The 25,468-nt window shown below is 50.9% G+C and overlaps 2 protein-coding genes across 2 annotated transcripts in view; one reads left to right on the top strand and one right to left on the bottom strand.

Moving 5' to 3' along the window:
* rnf123 (ring finger protein 123) overlaps positions 1–25,468 on the top strand; it is a 119,069-nt gene that overhangs the window by 63,490 nt on the left and 30,111 nt on the right. Inside the window, exon 37 of the mRNA XM_084929673.1 lies at positions 16,564–16,787. Coding sequence (XP_084785799.1) covers positions 16,564–16,787 — 224 coding nt within the window. The remainder of the gene's footprint in view (positions 1–16,563; positions 16,788–25,468) is intronic.
* On the bottom strand, positions 7–12,996 carry amigo3 (adhesion molecule with Ig-like domain 3). The gene is made up of 2 exons (XM_084929669.1): positions 10,559–12,996; positions 7–1,141 (listed from the first exon to the last, which is right to left on the bottom strand). The coding sequence occupies exons 1-2, from the start codon at positions 11,951–11,953 to the stop codon at positions 1,001–1,003; spliced, it is 1,536 nt and encodes a 511-aa protein (XP_084785795.1). The 5' UTR covers positions 11,954–12,996; the 3' UTR covers positions 7–1,000.

The raw sequence follows: 25,468 nt of genomic DNA, 5'->3' as shown, positions 1-25,468 counted from the left end.
AGAGTGGCGACGCCGGCTGTTCTGGAGAACGCTGCGGGGAATCACCTGATGATGATGACGTCTTAAACCGAGCATGCTCAGAGCGTGAAACTGAAAGCAGCACGATCAGAGACTCAAACAGCAGCTGAACGTCTTTAATAAACACACGGCACACACAGACTTTATTGTCACGTTTTACTGAACATCACGTGCGGCGCTCTCCGGGTAACCGCCATCACAGACATGGTGAGGTCAGGCTTTAATTTCTCCAGCAAACAAAGACGCGTTTATATTTGCAAACAACATGTGAAACAACGAGTGTAAAAACCCTCCATGCTGCTCACGCTCACGAGCCCCAGATCAGTCGCCTAAAGCGCTTCGTACTGTAAGGTAAAGACCTACGATAAACAGAGAAACCCCAACAATCAGACCACGCCCCCACGGAGCAAGCGCTTTGGCAACAGTGGGAAGGAGAAACTCCCCTTTAACAGGAAGAGCCCAGTTATCAGCATTTAGTTTTGTGGCAGTTCTGTCACACCGAGCGTGCCTGTTCATCTTTAGTGTGACTTTCAGAGCTGTGAATACTTTACGGTGAGCATTCGCTTCCCAGCATGCACTGCTTTGAGGCTGTGATTCGTCTGTGTTGGATAGTGTAGTGTTAAGACCACACACCTTTGGAGCGGAAGTCGCAAGTTTGATTCCCTCCCGGTATCCAGTAAGGGTCCTGGCTTGGCCCCCATGCCAAACACCAAGCCTGGAATGGCGCGGCTACGTCTGCAGCCCGTCCGCAGCTCGGTCACGACACACTGCACGTGTCATCATCTCTGTGCGATTGTGTACGTGACCAATAAAGCTTGTTTCTTGTGTTTTTGAAAGCATGCGGGTGACACGACGCAGAGGTCCGACCTAAATGGAAGAACCAGGATTACAGCATCGACTTTTTTCTGCGTCAGCTGACGTGAACGATGATGTGAAAACGTGCTTGTAGTTCTTAAACATCTAAACACGGTATTCAAGACCCTCAGATGAGTCGCTCGTCGGTGCATCTGCGAGTACGTGCGTGTCGCTGCTCTGAAGCGTGCTTCTTGTCCTTCCCGTGGTCACGTGTCAGCGTGGAAATGAGGCTGGAAGGAGGCCGCGTGGCCCCGACAGAGGAGGACATCTGAGGACGAAAAGAGGAGGAGACATTTTATCACTTTGAGGTTATCACACAGGGCCTGAACAGTTCACCCACAGAGCGCACACACCTGAACCTGAGCCTGAACAGCCACGCCTACAGGGTTTTGACTCAAACCGCCCTTCACTTCTTAATTTTACAAACCTGTGGGAAATACGTGCAGTCGTTTATTGCAGACATGCACATGCAGAATCTTAGGCAAAGACAGAGTTCGGCTCTCTGGGGGGGCCTCTGAGCGGCTCTCTGGGGGGGCCTCTGAGCGGCTCTCTGGGGGGGTCTCTGAGCGGCTCTCTGGGGGGGCTCTCTGGGGGGGTCTCTGAGCGGCTCTCTGGGGGGGTCTCTGGGGGGCTCTCTGAGCGGCTCTCTGGGGGGGTCTCTGGGGGGCTCTCTGAGCGGCTCTCTGGGGGGGTCTCTGGGGGGGTCTCTGGGGGTCTTCAGGAACTGTTCTCCAGGCTCCCTGAAGGACTCTCATGCTGTTCTCTGTCAGGATGATCCCACACTGCTTCAGTGATGTGGAGCTCTGAAACCATGACAGAGCCTCCACCGTGCCTCCTCCTGACCTCCTCGTACACACTGACCGTGATGCGGATCCATCGTCCAGTTCTCGTGTCATTTTCAGACCTCTGCCTTTCCTCCTGTGTCCCCTCATTAAGAACGTCTTCCTGACAGCCGTCCTTCACCGATGGTCTCTGATGAGACTTCAGTGAGCAGCAGACGATGAGCTGAAGGTCCAGATCGTCTCTCAGGTCCTGTGTCGGGTCTTTCTGATCCAGTTTACCTGCCGTAGAGTTTGGGAATCACCTCGTTGGAGCAAAAATACAATTTGATGTTAAATTGTGTTTTCTTTGGGAGTTTACACAGATTGAACAAAAACATGGGAACAAGTGAAGCATGTGTGTGACGGGCGAACAAAGAGCCTGCAGGAACCGTTTAAACGCTGTTATGTGCAGACAAACACTGGTGCATTGTAGAGTGAGGAGAACTTTTGCCCAGCGCTGAAGTCCAGCGTGATAACAGCCGACCTGCAGACGTGCTCGATGGTCCTGACTGCGACAGCACAGGAAACTTTGAAAGAGGCTCCGTGTGCTCTCATCAAGCCGAGAAGAAAAGCCTTTCCTCCGACACGTGAACTAAACACGAGCTCGTCTTCATACCTCTGATTTATGTCCTGCAATGTTCCCTCTAAGCTGCGCGCGTGCACGATTGCGCACTGCTGGCACGTCTGTGCCCACAAAAAACAAATCTAAGCTGAATTGAAATTAAAATGAAAACCTTTTTTAATTTGCAGTGTTAGTCAGTGACTGGCTGCTCCCGTATGGGATCAGAACGATGTCGCCTTATCCCAAAGTCCAGCCAATCACGCGATTCACATTCGTATATACGCAGCTAATCAACGTGGTTGACATTTATAAGGAAAACGCTCGAAAGCCTGCGAGCAAATACCAAACCCCCCCCCCCCCCCCCCCCTTTCCTATTGGTGGAAAAATGCACCATGTGGACCAATCAAAAAATGATATGGCAACATGACATTTAGTTGTTAAGAAACGGGGGAAGTTTTAGGAGTGACGGCGTGTTTGAGATGTGAGAGATTTGCGACGTTTAGCACAAATCTTGTGTAGTTAGTGTGTAGTTAGTGTGTAGTGTTGTTGTGTGTGTCAGAACAATGAGGCGACTGCTGAGTGTTACAGGTGTTACAGCAGTGATACATCTGCTGCTGTCAGGCCTGCAGGTATCAGGCTGTTGTTCTCCTTCATCTCATAGTGGACAGAAATTATTTTTGGAGCGGCACAAATAATTTGTGTGGCATCAGATTTGATGCAGAACAGCTGATTGTTCTGTAAATAGTTTGAAATGTTTATTTAAAAAACGCCTTGGCTGCATTTTTAGGTAAACAGCTGCAAAACACTTTGTTTGCATAACTCAGTTACTTTTTTGAAGAAGTAACTATATAATTAATTGCCAACATTGGTCATTATTTACTGTATTTTGCAGACAGAGTTACAGACTCTCTCCCAGACCACAGACTCATAATACAGTCAGAGCAAAAATAAATAAATTAAAAATTAAAAAAAGAAAGTTGTGTTTTCACGTTATTTTTCCTTCCAATAGTGTTAACATGCTACAGGTCAGGAACAAGATTTTTTACAATTTTCATTGTCAGTGGGATAAAGCAGTTAATTAAAAGCAGTCTAACATAAATGTAAATGCTGTAATTTGATTATTTTAATAAACATGTAACTTGGATGGATTCGATGCTGGCGTGACCACAGCGCACACGTCTGCTGTTGCTCACAGTGGTCCAAGGGGACGCTCAGGGAGTTTGTTCGCTCAGACACATGAAACATTAGAGGGAACTTTGGTCCTCTGCTGGTTAAACTGGTCCAGCCTCGCGCTGACTGGTAACGAGCTGCTCCATCTTCGTGGGGTTTGTCTGTGCCTTAAAAGCGCTCCGGTCTGTGTTTCCCGAGCCGTGTCCCGGATGTTTGGATCTGATGTGTGATGTAAGAAGGAGGCAACATAACCCTGTGAGGGGGGAGGGGATGGGTCTGTAAAAACTACAGGCGTCACATGACATCCAGGAGGAGGGGTCTGCTTCGATGCTGCCCGCGAGGCTCGGATTCTGTCTCCAGGAAATGAGCTGGATCCACCATTGGATTAGTTTTATTAACACATGCGACCGGCACCTTTTAAGCATTTCTCTCACTTTACATCCTGACGTATCAGGCGCTCCGCTGAGCTGATGCCGGTCCGTGATTATCCGTGCCTCACGGCGCTGATGAGGAGGCGGGGTTTGGTAGCAGCTCTGAATGAAGGAGCTCGGGGGTCCGATCGTGTCGACTCGTTTGCTCGCCCGGGGGCCTGTAATCTGATCTGAGGAGCAGAAACGGGGCTCGCATGTTTGGAAGCTCAGCCATGTTCAGATCACGGTTCATCTCCTGATTATTGATGAATATCTGTGATTATCAGCCTGCCAGATGGGTTGTTCATCTGATGACCTCGGGCTCGAATGTTTTTCCACTTTTGTGTTGTTTCTGCTCGGAGGCTCTCGTGGACTCTGAGGGCTCGCCTGCACATTTAAAGAAATCACATCTTGTGTAATTAAGGCGGTGTGAACAGTAAACACAGAGCCTCTGCAGGGAGTCTCCATCCGACGTGTCGACTGCAGTTCTGCCCCGGCTGGTCCAACATGGTGGCGTTAGTCCATCAGACCGCCGGTCAGCTGACTTGTCGGGAAAGCAGCTGAACAGCAGCCACAGGGCTGGATTTCCTCCAATAAATCAGTCGTTTGTGACTCTGACAGATGAGCAGTACACAGCTGCTATAATGAGTCCCAGGTGCGCTGCTGTTAGTGTACCTGCACCAGCCGGGAACACTGACACACAGGCGGAGACCTGAGGACGGAGCTGATTGATAAAGTGATCAGAAACTCAGGTGAAACATCTGGATCCGTAAATGATTGATGAGGTTCAGGCAGGTTCAGCTGCAGAGCTGGATTCTTCCACGGGGCTTTTATTCACTCTGCCTTCATCAATTTTTCATGGCAGATGTTTTAGTAGAGCCTCAGGTGGGAGTTCGTTCCAGATGGAGGAGTTGACCGAGGTTACCCTACTGTCGTGTAGATATCGTCATGCCTGCACTGTTGTACGTTGCTCACAGGAAACACAGCGCACTGCTTCATTCAGGGAACACTCATCGCTTTAGGCTGACTTCCTGTTGTCAGTAGGTGGCGCTGCAGAGCGAAACATCAGCGAGGCGTTTCGCTAAGACGACAAATCAGAGCTGCTGTTTGTTAAAGTGAGGAAACTGGAATCTTGTAATGATGGAGGAGTGAAGGAGCCCGACTGTCTCCTGTCAGCTGGACTCATCCACGGCCGTTAGCTGGAAGCAGATTCGTGTCTGACACTGAGTCACAACAAAAATATCCTCCTGTTCATGAGGCTGAGCGTTTAAAATAGGGACGTGTAGCACTTCCTGTTTTGCTGCAGCTAATTTCCTGCTCAGAGCTTCAGCTCACCGACGAGTCCAGTCTCAGCGTGAGGCAGTAATTCAGTACAGCTTTATTTAAAAGGCACCACATCAACAGTCACCTCCAGGTGCTTCACGGCACCGTGACCGCTCAGCTTTCATCTCTCCAGCAAACGAGGACGTGTTTGTATTTGTATCCAGGATGTGGAAAACTGCTGAAACGACAAACGAGCCCCAACAATCAGACCACGCCCTATGAGCAACACGTTGGTGACAGTGGGAACGAAAAACTCCTTTTAACAGGAAGAAACCTCCAGCAGCACCAGGCTCAGGGAGGTTTTCAGATCACAGCGTCGCGTTACCCGCTGCTTTCTGGCATCTGCACGCCTCGCTTGGCCTCAGCTTTGCAATGCCGCCATGTTTGCCACGGCTAACCCTCCAGAACCGTTGTTGCTGGACTCCACCACACAGTCTGTTCATGATTCACAGCTCATAATAATCCTTCTTTGTCTGATTCTGGGCTGATTTAGCCCCTCCCTCTTTTAGACTGACTTTCTTCTGATTGGCTGTCCCTTACGAAGGTGGGTGGAGCTTGTGTTGTGTAAGCTCTGCCCTGCTGTCACAAAGGCAGCCTGAACTTCAGTGTAACTCCTCGTTCCCCGACGTAAACGCAGCTCAAACAAACTCGGCGATATTCCAGGAAGTCGCAGCAGATCGGGACGTTAGGCTGTGAAGGTGCTGCTAACAACGAGCGCAGACAGCAGCAGGATGTTTGGTCCTGAGTCTGCTCGCAGAGTTTGATGTTTGGTGTGTCGTGCTGATCCAGCGAGCTGCTCGGGGCGCCGCCGCCTCACTGAGCGCGAGGGAAGACCTGCTGAATATTTGATGGCTGCTCTGCCTTCAGTGTTACATAAGAGCGCCACATCACTGCTGCTCCCACTTACGTTAACCCCTGAGTGGGCAGGAGGTGCACAGCAGCCAATCCAACCTCCTGATGAACGCGACTGGTCAGAGTTTCTGATGAGCACCCTGCTGCTCATCATCAGCTGATTGGAGCTCTGTGATTGGCTCGTTTCAGTCCCGCCGGCTCTTTCTCGGCCTGCGTTTATCTCACAAACCCCAGCTCAGAGCCTGCAGCGCTGCCCGGTAATGATGAGCTGTGATTGGACCGATTCGTCAAACGGTAGTTAACGCCACCTCCGGTGAGACGTGAAAACGGCGCTTTGGAAGGAAACGATCTGAACTTATTCCAGAAAACAATCCTGAGGCTCGGCTGGGAGGTGGCTCGGCTGATCCCGGCGGCCCGAGCTGCTCGTTTGGGGTTGTTCCGCCTGCGGCTGGTGTCTGCGGCCTGTGGGAGGATGTCGGCGGTGATCTCGTGTGTGTGTGATGGGATAAATCGGAGCGCGTGCCTCCACCTGCTGACAGACCGGAAAACTAACGAGGCGTGTAATTTTCCCGTCTGTGTGGTTCCGCTCTATTGTGTCGAGCTTCTTAATGAAGTGTGAAAACTTCCTGCAGGATTTGAAGGGTGCCATCCGCCCCCCTCCACCTGACTTGCCCGTGGTGCTGGTGAGGTGTGAGCTGATTGGCTGCAGCCAAACGGCCTTTTCTGCGCTCCCTGAAGGACGTGCAGAGCAATCAGCAGCTCCAGCTCGTTTTCATATTGTGTTGATTTGAAAAACGGCGTGAAGGAAATGAACAGAACGCAGATGTGTGTGTGCGTGCGTGCGTGCGCGGCACAGCACACCTTGTGAAGTATAAAGGGGATCATGTAAAGAGTGTGTGACAGGAAAGGCTGACTCTGTCGCTGCTTGTTCAGCCAGGCGGCCGTGCACACCCTGTGAACATGATAACTGAGAACGAGCCGATGCCTCAGAGGTGGCTCTACCAAAAATCTGGGGTGTTTGAATATCAAGAGCTTGAGGTCAGAGGTCGCGGTCTCTTGTGAAGAGTTCATGACTGTCCTCGCTCGATACTCAGATCTCAGCGCTGCGATCAGCGTCACAGCGCCGCCCAGAGGAAACGTTAGAATGATTCTCAACGAGGAGCTGCAGGTCGACCGCGTCACCCAAGGAAAGCTGTCTGCTGATTGGATAAGCCTTCAGCCCCCATCCTGTCGCCAGCGACAGGCTTTTCCAACGTTTCTTTAGAGTACCGTAACTCTTGAATGATTTGCGCATCTTAAAAATCCCAGCGGTTCCTGAAAGCAGCGACGCTGTGCTTTCCGCTGATATTAGTCATTCGGGTAATCCCAAGCACTGCGTCACAGCGGCCCGAAGACGAAGGTTGAGAGAGACGAAGTCGCACAGAAAACTGACGCTTTGTCAGACGTCTTTTTTCTTTTTTACAATGATTTTATTTTTGCTGTTTTTAGTGTTTTATATAAAAATAAGAGTTGCTGGATGCAAGCCCAGTCCAGTGGGGGGATGATAACAGGGTTTCATAGAACATTGTTTTATGCCATGTTTATTTCATGTATGACAAACACTGCCCCGCCCTCGTCCAACACCTGTAAAGCAGGTGTATTTGAGGCTTGCAGGACATGCAGGCAGAGCAGGCTGGGTTTATTATCCACTCAGGAAAATGTTGCATAAAAGGAGCACGAGTGTCAGCAGTGCGATGTAGGCCTTTGGCTACAGACTGAGAGGAAGTGTACCAGGGGAAGAAAAGAGATGCCCAAAAACAAACCACAGGGTCAGAGGTCACATACTTGTTGTTGTTCAGACTGTAAGTCTTGTAATCATGTACAGTCTCTCTTTCTGCCTCTTTGAGTAAAAACTGTAACATTTCAATTTAGTCCTTTTCTGTTATTAATCCTGATTACGCTCTCACAGTAGAGAAAGAAGCTGTGGAAAGACGCAGTAATCCTGAAGACAGGGACAAAAGCTCACAGCTGATTTTATGACCCTTTTACAGCTAAAACAACCAAATAATTCCAGGAGGCCTGTTTAACATTATGGGGGATAAAGCAGCTTTCCCAGAATCCCACTCGGGAGCGATTCTTCGTGTGTGCGTCAGTCTAAGGGCCGACCTGTGGAAGCTCAATAACTCGAAGCTCTGCCAATAAGGAAGCTGCATGAACGACATCATTTCCTGGTTACGTGCAAGCAGAAGGCGCTCGCAGTTTTTAGCAAACACAAACAATCAGCTTTAAGTTCTCCAGCGTTTACGTCAATCTCGCTTCACCGAGCTTTCTGATTGGCAGAGCGTTTCACCTTATAGATGGTGCTGGGAACAAGCTTCCATACCAACCTCCTCGCTCTTATTCTGAAAGATCAGCGACTGCTAGCTGGTGCTGCAGAGGCTGGCTTTGATATCATGTAAACAGGGCCAGTGTTGTCCTGTACAGAGACCTGGAGAGCAGCGTGTCACCAGGACACTCAGTCTTATAGCACTCGTTCCAAGGAGGTGCAGCTGGAAGCTTCGCTGCTGTGACTCTACGAGTTTCCATCGGCTCCTCTGCTCGCCACAGAGCGCTCACGCTGCTGTCGCCTACATGTACACCGGGAATAACGATGCTAATGCTAGTTAGCACGTTTATGATCAGCGGTTGTCGGTCGCTCTGACCATGAGGTCAGCTTGTGTCGATATGGTCCTAATAACACATGACCTTCTGACATCATCCCGCCTGACGTGAGGTCACTGAATGATGCTCATCTGTAGTTTAGCCCCCCCCCCCTTACACACTCTCTCTCTCTCACACACACACACACACACACACACACACACACACACACACACACTCTCTTTAATGACCGTAGGTGCTGCAGGTGTCCCTGTGGGGGCGGCGAGGCTCTGACCTCGGGGTTCGTAGTGACATATTGACGGCTCGTGATAAATATTGATCCACAGTCCTGCGGAGGTCTTACCCCACGCCGGCGGGCCGTCCTGCTGTCCCTCTGATCCAGCTTTCAGAGAGTGTTTCCGAGGAGGCGCCACGTTGGTTGGTGATTATGATGGCGGTGGAGAGCAGCTGCAGTGAAGTGTGTCTGTGGCGTCTCTGATTTCACGTGTGAATCATGAGAGCGACTCTGACCACGCCCACACGCTCGCTCTTTGTGACTGTGCAGCTGAAATTGAAGCGTTTAGACGACTTTGATGAATGAAATGCTCGCGGCTGTTCTCACGGCCCTCACACTCACACCTGTACAATCAGGGTTTGTTTTATCTGTAAAATGATCATTTCTGCACACGATGAAGAGATTTTCAAGGTTTCTGACGAGAATTTTATAAACATTAAGAAAAAACTACTTGAGCAAAAACACCCAATAATATTACAAATAGCTGCTCATTTCTATGCGTTTATTCAGACCCGTTTTCTGCCTGTGCAGTGGGAAAATAACAGGATGAAAATGGGATGTAAATTAGGGAATTACTAAAAAGAAAACGTGTGTATATAGAAGTAAAGATGTCTGTATATAAATCTGAATACACACACACACACACACACACACACACTGTGCAGAGGCTGAGTGCTGGTCAGAGACAATAACAGCAGTGAGCCTGGCGGTGCAGATACTCGGGTTTATTAACACACAGATGCAGAGAGGACGACACACAGGAGGAGGAGGAGCAGTGAATACAGTGAGGACAATAACAGAAACACGTCTGTGCTGATTGGCCTGTCGGTAATCACATGACTGAGCCAAAACAAGTTTCACAAAGTTCCAACAATGGCCCCGCCCCCTGAATGAATCATTCAGCTGATGTTTTTATTTATTCATCTCTATAATTCGTGATCTGACTGATGATGACAGTAACTGAACTCCAGAGTGGAGGGAGACGAGGAGGAGGAGGGGCAGTTTCTATTTTTACTGGCTAAAAGCTGCTCTTCTGTGGCGTCACGCGGTGACAGGGCTACAGTGCGACTGGCTCTACGAACAGAAAGAAGCTGAAAGGCTCTACAAAAGGTCTCTCACCTCTGAGCGAGACAACAAGGCATCGTAAACGTTTGTTAAAGGTACAAGCCGTGCTTAAAGGGACAGCCGTGCGCTCGGGTGCAGTCCGTCCTCGCCCCCCGTCATGCTATCTTTGGTTTGAACTCTGCGGCCCGTCACGGTGCGCTGGTTGGGTGCGGCGGGCTCGTCTGCTCTGGCGGGTTTTGGTTAACAGTATCAATCTGTGAAATTGCACTTGGATGTTTTGGATGAAAGCCTCGCCGTGGCCTGTGGGTCCGTGCCGGAGTTGTGCTCAGGTGGAGGAGGAGGTGAGGGGGAGTGAGAGGGGAGTGGGGGTGGTGCGTTGCTATGGCATCATGATGGGCGTGTCTGAGAAGACAGACAAAACGGAGTCTGTCTCCCCCGCCCTGTGCCGTGGCTGTTGCTCTGCCCCTAGCAGTAACCCTGGCCCCAGGTGTCCCGGCCCCGCCCTCAGCTTGCCATTTTGCTGCTCTCTGATTGGCTCCAGAAACACCACATGCTTGTTGGTACTGACCTTGCGGCCCGGGCCCTCCGTGCTGGCCGGCGGGGTGGGGGTGAGGATGGAGGACTGGGCGCTGCCCGCCCCAGCCTCGTTTCCCAGACTTGGGGTGGCCGTGGCCGGGGGCGGGGCTTTCAGGCAGGGAGGGCAGCGGCAAGGCGTCAGGTAGAGGTACATGAGCACCAGCACCAGGCTCACCACGCAGCCCAGGAGGGTGGTGAAGCCCGTGTTGAACGGCTCCTGGGGGTCGTTGCTATCCGCCAACACCGTGACGTTGACCTCCCACGTGTCGTTGCGGTGATGCTGCCGGTCCTCCGCCAGACACCAGTAGATCCCGGTGTCCGTCTCGCGTGCCGCCATGATCTCCAGGCTGCCGTTGGAGAACATCTTTAAGGACCCGTTATTCCCCGGGGGCAGCACCGACTCCAAGCTTGGCGACACCCAGAGGAAAGTGATGGCGTGGCCGGAGAGAGTGGTGGCACAGTGCAACAGCAGCGCTTTCCCCGCCGTCACGGTAACACTCCTCTTCTGGGTCACGGCACTCAGGTTGCACTTCTCCAGGTAGCGTCCATGCTGGAGGAAGCGCACAGTGCCTCTCGGGTTCCCGTAAACCAGACAGACGTGCTCCTGCCTGAAGAAAAGCAGCGACTCAAACTCCTGCTGCTCCCAGGACCGGAACAGGCTGTACATGGGGCACTCGCACCACAGCGAGTTGTTGTGCAGGTAGAGCCCCTTCTGCAGCGAATGGGGCAGGGCCAAAATGTCCTCCAGGGGCAGTTTGGACAGGCGGTTTGAGGACAGGTCCAGCAATGACAGGTGGGGGTGGCTGTGCTTCTGGATGGAAAAGAAGGGGAAGTCGGTGAGGCGGTTGTGGCTTAGATAAGCCTTGCGCAAGTTTGTCAGTCCAGCCAGAGGTCTGCCCTCCACCCGTGAGATCCGGTTATTAAACAGCAGCAGCTCCTCCAACCCTGACAGCTCCTGGAAGTAATGCTCCTCCAGAACACAAAGATGATTGGATGACAGGTCCATGTTTCGGAGCTGAGCCCCGGACGAGTTTCTGAACGCTCCCGGCATGATCGCTGTCAGCTGGTTGTGGGCCAAACGTAACGTCTCCAGTTGAAGAAGACCTTGGAAGGCGCCGTCCTCCAGCTGCGTGATGTGGTTGTGGCTGAGGTCCAGGGTGACGGTGGAAACCGGCATTTCTCCGGGAACGTGTCTCAGAGCCAGGGCGGTGCAGCTGAAGATGTCTGAGGCGCAAATGCAGCCGCCCGCCCGATAGGAGCCCCGAGACGAGCTGACGGCAGCGTGTACGGGGCTCGGCCGGTGCAGCTGCAGACACACCAACAGCAGCACAGCAGCCCGCCACGCTGTCGGAGAGTCCACACCCGTGTGACCACCAACGTGCGACATGATGCCACCAGCGTGTGTCCCTTACTTTGAAAGAGCCTCAGTTTGCTGTTTACATCCTTCGTGCGCCGCGATTCATCTCATTTTGGCGTAACATGGTCGACACGTAAACACAGAGCAGGCAGAGGAAGCTTGTTGTTGCTCATAGTGTACGAGTCTGTAGAGCGTGCGCGTCCTTCACTCTGAGCCTCTCATCGTCTCCTCTCAGAGCGTGGCTGTGGAGCGCGCTCAGTGTGCCTCCAGGCTGTTTGTTTGGTCTAACTCGGTTAATGTTGTCCACCTGCCAACCCGGCAGACGCCAGGAGAGGAGAGATGCCTAAATGGGTTATGTGAGGTGGAGGTGTCCCAGCACAGACTCCCCTCTGTCAGTGATCCAGGTGTGCTGCGATGTCAGAACACCTGTCCCTGTCGTCCCATTTATCCCACAGAAAAGTCAGAAATCACTTCCTGTCTCCTCCTTTCATCCCATATCTGCTCCGTGGGCGTCCTTCTTCAGCTCTGCTCGCTCCGGGAATTTCCTTTCCGCGCTAAGTCTCTGTTGCTGTGACGATGGCGAGCTCCGAGCGCCTCAGTTTGATCCCGGGATCAGACTCGCAGCGAGGTCGGCATCCCGTCTGCTCCACACTCGTCCACCACGCCGCTCTGCAGCTGCCCTGCGCTGTCTCTGGCCGCACTGAGCGCGCTCCTCGCTGTTCCCTCACAGATGTTGCTGTGTGTGTGTGCAGGTGTGTGTGTCAGTCGCTGCTGCCTCCGTCTCTTGACTGCGCTCGGCTCAGATGTGAGCTTCGTCTGTCGCTTCTGGTGCTTTCCCAGCGCCACCTCTCCTCCTCCTCCTCCACTCTGGATTAACCCTCTCCCTCTCTCGCTCTCTCTCCCCCTGCTCCTCCCCCTGCTCCTCCTCCTCTCTGTTTTTGCTGCTCTGCTGCTTTCCGTCTCTTTTTGTTTCAGGCTCACACTTTGTTTCCGTCTCCTCCCTCCTCCTTGCTCCTCTCTCGGAGGCGCCGTGTGTTTCCTCGGAGGAGCAGTGAGATGAATGCTCCCGTGATTTTACTCAGAGTCAACAAAAATGATACTTTGATCATGGTTTGTGTGACGATCAGGAGGAGGCGGGGCTCCAGCATTTCAATCTATGACACCATGAATACTTTGTGGCTCCTCCCTCCGTGAACTCCATCTCCTCCGGGTTGTTCTCCGTGTGTGTGTGTGTGCTCCCCTGTCTTTTGGTTTTCAGTCACAGTGTGTTTTATGCTGATCTGTATGGGCTCAAAATGTGGACATAAATATTTTGTACTTGTAAATCAGTTTTGTATGTGTAAAAAGATTTGTGTGTGGACTTAGCCAAAAAAAACCCTGCAAGTTACAACTACGAATTTTGACCCTATTTTTCTTCCTTTCATCTGATTGGTCAATGTCATGTCAATCACAAATGTAACAATCCAATCAGAGAACAGATGGGTTTGGCTGTTGGAGGGGCGCTTTTTTTGAACTGCAGGTCTTTGAAGGGAATAAATGCCCTTTTACATGCCAGCCCAGCGTTTTCCTTCATCACCACGAAGGAAACAGTCTGTGGTCGTCCGAGTTTGGTGATTTTTGTGTCACAGGTCTACGTGTTTAATACAGGGACTTCCACAGCCTTTTCAACAGCGCTGCGGACCGCAAGGGGGGGGGCAGTGTTTTGGAAATGACAGTCTTCATTACAAAGCTTTCTTCGTTATGAATTAGCATACATGTTTGAACATTTGAAGAACCAGCAAAAAAAACCCAGAAACTCTTGTAGAGGACATAAAGTCAGAGATAGAAAAGACAAGGAGCAGGTGCATCTAGTACAGGTAGAGCTGCTGCAAAAACCCACAGAGCCCAGCAGCCAGCAACAAATTCTGGATCCTTTGCTTTTAGTTAGCAGTTAGCAGCACATCCTGCGTCTGATGTGAAAGGACCTTTATGCTGCGTACTGACTCACAGCAATGGTCCCGGGTCAGCCCTGACTTTGTGATAAACTAATCCTAAAGTAATAATGGTGTTTCTAACCACTGATATAGCAAAACTTTATCCTTTCAACAGCTGCTGAAAGTTAGGGGACCTAGCTGCTATCGGATATTTATATAGAGATCCTCCAGCTTCAAACTGTATCACCCTTCAAGGACCTGCAGTTCAAAAAAAGCTCCCCTCCGACAGCCAAACCCATCTGTTCTCTGATTGGATTGTTACATTTGTGATTGACATGACATTGACCAATCAGATGAAAGGAAGAAAAATAGGGTCAAAATTCGTACTTGTAACTTGCAACAAATCTTTTTTACACACACAAATCTTTTTTACACACACACAAATCTTTTTTACACATACAAATCTTTTTTACACACACAAATCTTCTTTACGCACACACAAATCTTTTTTACACACACACAAATCTTTTTTACACATACAAATCTTTTTTACGCACACACAAATCTTTTTTACACACACACAAATCTTTTTTACACACACACATCCTGATTTACAAGTACAAAATATTTCTGACCACATTTTGAGCCCATAGGATCTGCTGTCACAGGATTAACATCACACACACACATGCAGATAAACACCGACACACACATGCAGCATGCAGACACACACACACCGACACACACATGCAGCATGCGCATACACTACAGACACACACACAGACGTCTGAGCCCGGCGTCTCCGGGTGGCGTGCGTCCTGCCTTTCTGCTGTCGTTGCCCCGCCCTGCAGGAGGACGCAAGCTGATCTCAGCCCAAGGTTAGCATGAACACGAGCCCTTGAAGAGCTGAAGCTGACCTCTGACCCTGATCCTACCCTGCTGGACGTCCTGAAACGTCCGACTGAAGCAGCTCCACACAATAAAAACTTTATTAAGTCCAGCAGCAGGTAGAACACGGCGTTCTCTACCACGCACTGCTGTCATTGGTTAGACTGTGACATGTGACTACTGATGTAGTGTTTATTCATCTGTACTGAAGCTGCTGAAGGAAGGATGGATGTATTAGAGGTGAAGTTGAGGCTGAAGTCAACGGTGTGAGGTCATCGCTGACTCGGCTGTTCTCCTGTCCAAGACCCTCCCAGACGTCCCGTTTCCACTGCGTTCCTGTTCATGTGCTCCGTGTACCATTAGTGCCATAGCTCTGAACACGCTGCCCTTTGCTGGTTTATTATTAACGAGGGAACACGATGGACTCGAAACACAGCCGGCGACATTTCCAGCTGAGCTCTGTGACTCAGTCGTGTGGATGACGGCGGCCTACAGGACCGTGGAGGGGGGGCGTGTCGAGAGGCTGAAAAGATAAGGTCAGGGGAGGTTTTACAGGAAAATGTCACCGTGCTTCCCTCAGAGATCATCCTGTGAGGGACTCTACCCAGTTTGCTCACCGCTGAGCAACGAGCCAACATCTGCATCCAAACAAGAGGGGAAGTGACCGCTTCTTTGTTTTTCACTTTAAAAGCTTATTTTGGCGCCCTGAGTCACAGCGGCTAGCGCTGCATGTTTGATTCTGCAGATTTTTGGCTCCTGTGAAAAATAAAGCCTCAAATCAGAAGAAGTATTTCACTCCCTGGTATAATTCTCAAACACCTATAGAAACACCTATCAAACACCTATAAATACCTAAAGCAGGTAACTCGTAAGCTGGACAGGAAATGGCGTGTCACAAATTTAGAAGCTCATCATTTTGCCTGGAGAAATAGTTTGTTGCTTTCTTATAAAGCAACAATCTCCAACCTTCCTTTATATCAAACATCCTTGAAAGAGTAGTTGTCAAACAGCTAACAGATCATCTGCAGAGGAATGGTTTATTTGAAGAGTTTCAGTCAGGTTTCAGAGCTCATCACAGCACAGAAACAGCTTTAGTGAAGGTTACAAATGATCTTCTTATGGCCTCTGACAGTGGACTCATCTCTGTGCTTGTCCTGCTAGACCTCAGTGCAGCGTTCGATACTGTCGACCATAATATCCTATTAGAGCGATTAGAACATGCTGTAGGTATTACAGGTACTGCACTGCAGTGGTTTGTATCATATCTATCTAATAGACTCCAGTTTGTGCATGTAAATGGAGAGTCCTCTTCACACACTGAGGTTAATTATGGAGTTCCACAGGGTTCAGTGCTAGGACCAATTCTGTTTACATTATACATGCTTCCCTTAGGCAGCATCATTAGAAGACATAGCATACATTTACACTGCTATGCAGATGACACCCAGCTCTATCTGTCCATGAAGCCAGATAACACACACCAATGAGTTAAACTGCAGGAATGTCTTAAAGACATAAAGACCTGGATGGCCGCTAACTTTCTGCTTCTTAATTCAGATCAAACTGAGGTTGTTGTACTCGGCCCTGAAAAGCTTAGAAATATGGTATCTAAGCAGATTCTTACTCTGGATGGCATTACCTTGGCCTCCAGTAACGCTGTGAGGAACCACACTAAAACTCACTAACACACACACGCACCTGTGCACAGGTGTGCTCACTGTTATGTAATGTGTGTGTGCGTGCGTGTGTGTGTGCGCGCGCGCGTGCGTGCGTGTGTGTGTGTGCGTGTGTGTTCACAGCCGCAGGTCTGACCTCAGCCGGTGCTCTCTCTCCTCTCAGGGTATCCCGAGCCGCCTCCGTCCTGCTGTCCGACCCCTGCTTCCAGCTCCACTCCATCCAGCACCTCCTGGGAGAAGGAGGCGAGTCCTCCAGCTCCTCGGCAGCCGTGGCCTCCAGCGTGCGTCCTGCGGTGGGCTCTCTGGGGTCGTCCGTGGCCGCCCCGCTCCCGTCGGCCGCTGGAAACTCGGGATCCTCGGAGCGCAAACACTTCTCCCTGCACGCATGTGAGTAGATGATCACAGGTGGCTTTGGTGGGCGTGGTTATCAAGGTGGGGAAAATGTGACCGTGGTAGCTGCAGATTTGTGCTTAGTAGGAAGTCATGTCACACACTCCTCTGTCATCTCTATGAGACACACTCCAGCCTCCGACCCAGCTGTCAGGGTGCATTGTGGGTAGAGCTACATGGACAGCTTCAGGCCTGGAGTCAGACCAAACAAACGTGTGCATGCAGTAAATAATTCCCTGTGGTTTTGCTGTCGGGATTACGGTCAGGGTGAGCAGCCAGGGAAAGGGTTATGTCAACTACATGTCCCCACAAGATATGAGTATCCGCCGTGTGTGTGTGTGTGTGTGTGAATGGGCACCTCCCACACGTGTGAATGCGAGCGTCTTGCTTTGTGGTGGGAGCAGGAAGCTGTCTGCCTGCTGCTGTAATATTCACAATAACAGGTGGAGTATTGGAGTGAGTGTAAACACGCTGATGCCAGCAGCGCTCCAGAGCGCGATCAGGCGGAGCTGGTGCCTCTGATGTGGTCGGAGGTGGAGGCCTTCCTGAATCAGTGTGTGTTTGTCTTCACAGTGATGTGAGATCCTGAAAATAAAAAGATTCCCCCGGTCCTGGTTTCTGGTTCACCATCTGAGTGTGGAGCAGGCCGCAGAGGCCTTTAGCTGTGGGCTCTCTGCTCGTCTGTGATTGGAGATCGGGCTGCAGGGGCAGCTTCTCTTGTGCTGGAGTCTCGTTACTCGGAGGGCGTGCGAGGACAGAAACACAATGTTTGGTTTGTGCTTTCAGACTGAATCAGCTGGATGCTGCGCCGAGCGTGTGCTTTGGAAACGAGCCTGTAATGTTATTTGGACCTCAGAGTAATTGTGTTTGTGCTGCAGTGGCTTCTGTCATGATCACAGAGCTGTGAGTGCAGCTCAGAAGACAAACACTGCCTCTCGCTGCCACGCTTCATGTTTCAGCCAGCTTTGCTTTGCTCGATGTGCAGCGCTCCGACTCACCGGCCTTCGGGCTGTTTGCTGTGATGTTGGATTACAGCTGATAACTGATAACACTTTTCCTCTCTGCTGTTAGTGAGGGACAGGGTGCTGCAGGGCAGAGACAGAAGGAGAGCAGCAGGAGTGAAGGGGAAGCTTTAAAGATGGCAGTGAGACCTGCTGTGGCGGTCTGCAGAGCTGCTGAGGGTGAAGTCTGAAGCTGACAGCCTGAGAGCTGGAGGCGCACTGGCGCTGGAACCTGCAACACGTACGTGAAGGCGGTGTTTCGCTGACGTCACTGAATCGGCGTGTGACTCTGTGGTAACATCACCCACCTCCTGACATGCAGTCGCAGAAAAAGCCTGTGGCCTTATAGTGGAGCTCACCACAGGGGATGGCCCAGTCGTTGCGACATCCTTATCCGTTGCCACGGCAATGCAGACAGTTTCCATGACCACGATGTGTGTCATCATGTAGAGGATATGTGCCTGGAAGGGAGGTGTCAAAATTAAATATCTGTCCCGAGATTATTGTAGCCAGAAAACATCAAAACGACACCGCGCCTTACCGAGCTCCCATAACCTGATTCTGGAATAACCTGGAATATTCTGGAATAACCTGGAATATTCTGGAATAAGGTCAAATACATGAAATAATCGGGATTAACCAGACATAAACATGACAGCCTGAATTGTAAAATAAACTGATTCCTGCTGGAGTTAAAATGAAGTCCTGTAGAAACAGAATCTTTTTAACAGAGATGATGAAACTAGTTTAAACGCGATCACTGGACACTGACGTCAGGACTCTTTACAGCTCCTCAGTGTGCCACAATGACACGCAGGGGCAGGTTAAAGGTGCTAATACGGCTCACAGCTGATAAACACCCTGCACGGCTGTGGGTCACATCAGAATCAGAGAGACTTTATTTATCCCCAATTAACAAACAACAGAGCAGCATGATGTTGAAGGTGAGGACAGTAAGAACAGGCAATAAGAGTGAAATAATAAATACACAGAATATACAGTTTTAAAATTACACAGTTTTAAAATTAAAGCGACTGAAAGATGAATAAATAACTGTAAGTGACTAAAAGAATAAAGTGTCGGTTGTATAAGAGTAGTTTCTGTTTCTGGTCTCATCGGCTGGAGTTAAAAAGCAGAGCTGCTTTGGGGACAAAGGTGGCGCTGCTCCTCCTCTCAGTCCTGCAGGAAATGCAGCGGAGGCGTTGCCCAGAGGGGAGCCATTGAAATGCGGGGTGAAGAATGTGAGAGGGGTCGTTGATGATTTTGGCTGCCTGTCTGAGGCCTGTTGGCTGAAAACCTGCCAGAGTTCTGACAGGCCAATGATTTAGAGCACACTGATGCAGTGCGCTGCAGTCTGTTCCTGTATGAAGGCTGAGGGAGTGGAACCAGCAGCTGATGGAGAAGGTCACGATGCTTTCCAGGAAGGCGTAGTAAAAAGTCATCACGATCGCTGTGCTGACTCCAAAGGAGTTTCCTAAGGAGGTGTAGCTGTCGGTGGCACCTCCTGAGAATCTCCTCTGTGTTGGCAGAGAATCTCAGGAGGTTGTCAAAGATGGTTCCCAGGTATTTGTACCCCTCAGCTACCTCCAATGGCTTCCCATGGATGGTGGTGGTGACTGAAGCAGCCAGATCCCTCTGCCTGCTGGAGAAGGTCACCACCATCTCTTTGGTTTTGCTCACGTTCAGTTCAAGTTTGGAGCCGTCACACCACTCTACAAACTCCTGCAGAGCGGGCCCGTGGTGTTGTGAGGGCCTGACAGCAGTGACAGGAGAACTGTGTCGTCAGCATATTTCACCAGGTGACAGTCGGGCTGTGTGGATCTGCAGTCATCAGTGTAGAGGATGAAGAGCAGGGGGGAGAGCGCACAGCCCCGGGGGGAGCCAGTGGAGGTGGAACGGAGACCGGAGAGAGAGTTGTTGACCCGAACTTTCTGAGTCCTGTTGGTCAAAAAGTCCAATATCCACAGGATTAGCTGATCATCGAGGTGAAATTGGGAGGAAAGTTTAGAGGCCAGGATGTGAGGCTGCAGAGTGTCGAACGCTGATGAGAAACCAGCAAACAGAAGTCTGGGGGAGGAGTCAGGGAGCTCCAGATGTTTGTGGATGCAGTCCAAGATGAAGAGTTTTGCATCATCAACACCTCTGCGTGCACGGTAAGCAAACTGGAGGGTCCATCAGGGGGTCAGTTGCTCTTACGATGTGCTGTTTTATGATCTTCTCCATGGCCTTCATCACCAGGGAGGTGAGGGCCACAGGACGAAGATCATTCAGAGACTTTGTGTTGTTTCTTTTGGGGATGGGGATGACTGTGGAGTGTTTCCACAGCTGGGGGACGGTGTGACTGTCGACTGAGTGTTGAAATAGAGTCCGAACACACTTCCTAGTTGCCCTGCACAGTGCCTCAGAGCTCGACTGCTGATGTTGTCAGGGCCGGGTGAGCTCCTCTCCCTGGTCCTCCTGAGGGCTCTCACCACGTCCTCAGTGCTGAAGGTGAGTGCAGAGCTGCCAGGTTTGAGTGAGGATCTGGACTCCTCAAGCTGGGCCATGTTGTCCGTCTCAAACCTGGTGTAGAAAGCGTTGAGGTCGTCAGGGAGGGAGGAGCGGTTGCTGCCCTCCACCTCAATGGTTCTGGAGGTGGTGACCACAGCATTCACAGAGGCCATGGTTATGAGGCCCTGCCAGGCTGAGCGGAGGTCCCCTGTGTTTTTATACATGTCCGTGAGCAGCAGCTCAGAGTGGGCGTGGACGTGCCGGTTCACCCTGTGACAGACAATGAGCAGTTCATCACACACCTGCTGAACACCTGAACAAGCAGAACACTGAGTGTCTCTGCTCCAGAGCTCAGCGCCCTGAAACAGAAGTACCTGCTGTAAGCTCCTGTCGTGACAGAGGCACGGAGCGAACACGCAGAGCAAACAGACGACGATGACATGAATGAGAGGGTAAACAGGAGGTGATAAAGACGGAGCATCGATGCAGCAGAGGGAGGAGCTGTGTGGGCAGCTGCGATGTGCTCGTCTGTCTGTAAGAGGAGTAATGTTCACCCTGCCAGGTGCCCCGAGCTCCAGATTGGCTCCCGGCAGGGGGCGCTGTTCTGGTCCGACTGTGGAGGTCTGTGACAACATGAGCCTCTGGATGCTCTGACCTCTGACCTCAGTGAAAACAGGAAGTTCATTTTAGTCCTCTCAGAGTCACAGACAGCAGGAAGCAGGGCGGGGCTACTAGTGATTTACTGGTGAAGCGTTGATGAAGGTGATGACGATGAGCTGGGTCACGTGCAGCCTCGGCCGGCTGACCTTCATCTGTTGAGCAGGTTAACGATGAGCGCCTGTGCATGATGATCTGTGGTAACGTGATTAAGAGCGCACACCATGCTGTTCCCAGTACACACCAGTACTGTGTGTGTGTTTTAAGAAGGACCTCAGAGAGCTGCACACACACAGGATTATTCATGACACCAGGGAAACCCAAGCAGTCAGCTCATTGATCAGCGATCAGCGTTATTGATGGCAGGGCTCGGTCTGAGCAGCGTGGGCGAGCCGAAGCTCCTGCAGACTGTGTGAGACGTCGTAGTGAAGCAGAGCTCGGAGCTTCCTCGGTGCTGGCTGGATCGTGCAGATGTTTCAGCACCGCTGCGTCTCACACTGATGCTGTGATTCATGAGGTGGAGGTGCTCTGGGCTCTGCAGCTGATTCTCTCTGAAACGCTCGTCGTCTTCAGGCTGAGGTTATTTTGGCATCTGTCACTCTTCCTTCATCCCTGCCCATCTTCTCTCGTCCATCCTGCATCTTTCCTGCCTGTCCCGTGGCTTCTCCTCTCTGTCTCCATCCTGAGTCGCCTATTTCAGCTTTTCCTCCGCCCTGATGCGTCGGCCCCGTCTGCAGGCCCAAATCAGCCTCTGCTTTATCAGATATTTGCTGTAGCAGCTCGGCAGGGGTACCTAATAAAGTGGTGTGTGATCATACAGATCTGTGTACGTGTGTCACAAAGTGGCAGAGATATTTGTTAGACCAGCAGCAACCATAACCACATACCAGGAACGACAAACGTGCTCATGTTGGAATAAACATCGTTTACTGCTCGTTTGTCGCCTGTAGATGAACTGACGTGGTGGAGTTACTCTACATAAATATTCAGGTTCAATGTAATTTGATTACAGAAGTGATCAAGACACGGTGATAGTGGGAGGAGCCAGGACACTCGGTTTTCCTCTTTCAAAGGTGATCAGAGAAATATCCTCTCACATCCAGATGTCATCAGCTCCGTGATCCATGTTACACCTGTCCTCACCTGTCCTCACCTGGCCTCACCTGGCCTCCTCCCGTTTCCTCTGATCGATCATAACTTTGTGTTTCAAGCCTCCCCACACACACACACACACACACACACACACACACACACACCTTCCCTGAAAGCATGTGTGTGTTACATGTTTGTTTCATGTGTGTTAGAGTTGTGGTCCATGCTGTGTGGGTGGAGCTGACTACTCTCTGTTTTGTGGGTTTGTGCGGGTGGAGGCCGTTAATCTCTGGATGTTTTATGGATGAGAGCAAAGCGCAGCGTCGGTGATGTGCGTCTCATTAACATCAGACTGTTTACGCCGTGCTGCAGATTTATTTAGCCAATTAGGATCTGCAGAAGAACAACTGTGTGTGTGTGTCTGTGTGCGTGTGTCTGTGCGTGTGTGTGTGTCTGTGTGTCTGTGTGCGTGTGTGTGTGTCTGTGCGTGTCTGTGTGTCTGTGTGCGTGTGTGTGTGTCTGTGTGCGTGTGTCTGTGCGTGTGTGTGTGTCTGTGCGTGTCTGTGTGTCTGTGTGCGTGTGTGTGTGTCTGTGCGTGTCTGTGTGTCTGTGCGTGTCTGTGTGTCTGTGTGTGTCTGTGTGTCTGTGTGTCTGTGTGCGTGTGTCTGTGTGTGTGGTGTGTGCGTGTGTCTGTGTGTGTGCGTGTGTCTGTGTGTGTCTCTGTGTGTCTGTGTGTGTGCATGTGTGTGTGTGTCTGTGTGTGTGTGTGTGTGTGTGTGTGTGTGTGTGTGTGTGTGTGTGTCTGCGATGAAGACCTAGTTTGAGCACATTTCCCAGCTTCACTGGCTGCCCGTTTCTTGCAGGATTCATTTGAAAGCTCTCCGCGGCGTCGCCCCATCTCCTCTCTGAGCTGCTACAGCCTCGTGCACCCACCCGCTCTCTCAGGTCAGCTGATCAGCTGCTCCTGCACGTACCCAGGACTGGGTAAACTTGGAGGAGATCGTGCTTTTGCTGTAGCAGCTCCCAAACTGTGGAAAGATCTCCCTTTAGAGATTAGACAGGCCTCGTCACCACCTGTTTTTAAGTCACTCTTGAAAACCCACCTCTTCACCCTGACCTTTGACACCATGTGAGATGTTGGTTTATATGTTTTTGGTTTTATTTTAGTTGTTCATAGTTCGATGCTGTTTTATCTTGTTTTCTTTTTAATGTAGGGCTGTTTTAATTTTTATGTATTATGTGTTTTATTCATTTGTTTTTGCTGTTTTCTGTTATTCTATTGTTTTTAACTTCTTTTCTGTACAGCACTTTGGTCCTGTGCTGGGTATTTTAAAGTGCTTTATAAATAAAATTGGATGGGATTGGAAGACCAGCGAGCACGTCAGCTGCAAACTAACATCAACAACAGTTCAGTGTTTAAGCTCCCTCAGGTCAGCAGCTCACGGTTTATTTGGCTTTTATTTGTATGTTTCAATATTAATCAAATTTAACTGAGACAGAAAAATGTTTCAGAGTAAACACAGTGTGGTCCACCCCACGCCCCCTTTAGACTCGCCCCTGTTCACTTCCATGTAAACCAGAGCAGCTGCCGTCAGCCTTCACCAAGCTGTCATTTAAACCTGTCAGACTGAGTTCAGTTCGTCTGCGTACTTTAACACTCCTGGAGTTCAGATTGTTCTGTGTGTGACACAAACGGCAGTGGGCGGAGCTACAGAGTAGCTTCGATGGAGCTGCAGCCAGTAAAACCTCTGATGGTGAGATGAGATCAGAGGGCCTTTATTTGTCAGTTGCAGTTGCCCACAGCCGAGATGGCAGACCTTGCCGACCGTACATATGATACACGTCACATTGGGGAGACAGGTCAGGCTGGGTAGCGAGGAAAAAAAACATGGAAATGTGTAACACAAAAGGATAATACGGGAATGCACAGACATCATCACAACAACACAAAACACAGACAAGCAACATGTTCCAGCGTGTACAGCTGACCTGGGAGCGCTGCAATCTTCGATCGCGCCTCCAGCTGATCCGCTGTCCACATCGGATGGGAGGTAAGCGTTGGAGGAGGCGATGGTGGTGGTGATCACGGGACCAGCTGCTGTTCTCTCACCATCTCGGTAACAGCTCCGCCTCTCCGCGGTGTGTAAATAGACTCCGCCTCCACGTTAAACTGCCAGCGTCATCATCGCTGCTGCTGTGTGCGTCATCCACTCGCTGCCCATAGATAAGTTTGTACTGCAGGCCTGGCTTCAGTCGGTCCCCCATGTTTCTTGTGTCCCCCGTGTTTCTTGTGTCCCCCGTGTTTCTTGTGTCCCCCGTGTTTCTTGTGTCCCCCGTGTTTCTTGTGTCCCCCGTGTTTCTTGTGTCCTCTGTGTTTCTTGTGTCCCCCGTGTTTCTTGTGTCCCCCGTGTTTCTTGTGTCCTCTGTGTTTCTTGTGGTCCCTGTGTTTCTTGTGGTCCCTGTGTTTCTTGTGGTCCCTGTGTTTCTTGTGGTCCCTGTGTTTCTTGTGGTCCCTGTGTTTCTTGTGGTCCCTGTGTTTCTTGTGGTCCCTGTGTTTCTTGTGTCCCCCGTGTTTCTTGTGTCCCCCGTGTTTCTTGTGTCCCCCGTGTTTCTTGTGGTCCCCGTGTTTCTTGTGTCCCCCGTGTTTCTTGTGTCCCCCGTGTTTCTTGTGTCCCCCGTGTTTCTTGTGTCCTCTGTGTTTCTTGTGGTCCCCGTGTTTCTTGTGGTCCCCGTGTTTCTTGTGGTCCCTGTGTTTCTTGTGGTCCCCGTGTTTCTTGTGTCCCCCGTGTTTCTTGTGTCCCCCGTGTTTCTTGTGGTCCCCCGTGTTTCTTGTGTCCCCCGTGTTTCTTGTGTCCCCCGTGTTTCTTGTGGTCCCCCGTGTTTCTTGTGGTCCCTGTGTTTCTTGTGTCCCCCGTGTTTCTTGTGTCCCCCGTGTTTCTTGTGTCCCCCGTGTTTCTTGTGTCCCCCGTGTTTCTTGTGTCCCCCGTGTTTCTTGTGGTCCCCGTGTTTCTTGTGTCCTCTGTGTTTCTTGTGTCCCCCGTGTTTCTTGTGTCCCCCGTGTTTCTTGTGTCCCCCGTGTTTCTTGTGTCCCCCGTGTTTCTTGTGGTCCCCGTGTTTCTTGTGTCCTCTGTGTTTCTTGTGTCCCCCGTGTTTCTTGTGGTCCCCGTGTTTCTTGTGTCCCCCGTGTTTCTTGTGGTCCCCGTGTTTCTTGTGTCCCCCGTGTTTCTTGTGTCCCCCGTGTTTCTTGTGTCCCCCGTGTTTGTTCCCGAGTCTGCAGGCTGCTGTTTGCTCGGGCGTCCACAGGACCAAACCTGAAATCTGCTCATCCCGGGAGGAGCCACCGCTTCTGTTGGGGTGAGGAGGTGACAGCGGCTCCATCACCATGGAATAAAGTCAAGCAGGAGCTCAACAGCTGTGTGACGGGCGCTCGGCTGCTGC

The sequence above is a fragment of the Perissodus microlepis genome, chromosome 5 (genome assembly GCF_051167445.1).
Source record: "Perissodus microlepis isolate ML-2025 ecotype Zambia chromosome 5, ASM5116744v1, whole genome shotgun sequence".
NCBI classification, from domain to species: Eukaryota; Metazoa; Chordata; class Actinopteri; order Cichliformes; family Cichlidae; genus Perissodus; species Perissodus microlepis.
This window is presented reverse-complemented; position numbering and strand designations above follow the sequence as displayed.

Coding starts and splice junctions, on each gene's coding strand:
- amigo3 (XM_084929669.1), bottom strand. CDS start 11,953: ATGTCGCACGTTGGTGGTCACACGGGTGTGGACTCTCCGACAGCGTGG. Junction 1,142..10,558: donor CGGAGGGCCCGGGCCGCAAG/GTCAGTACCAAC, acceptor TTTCGTCCTCAG/ATGTCCTCCTCTGTCGGGGC.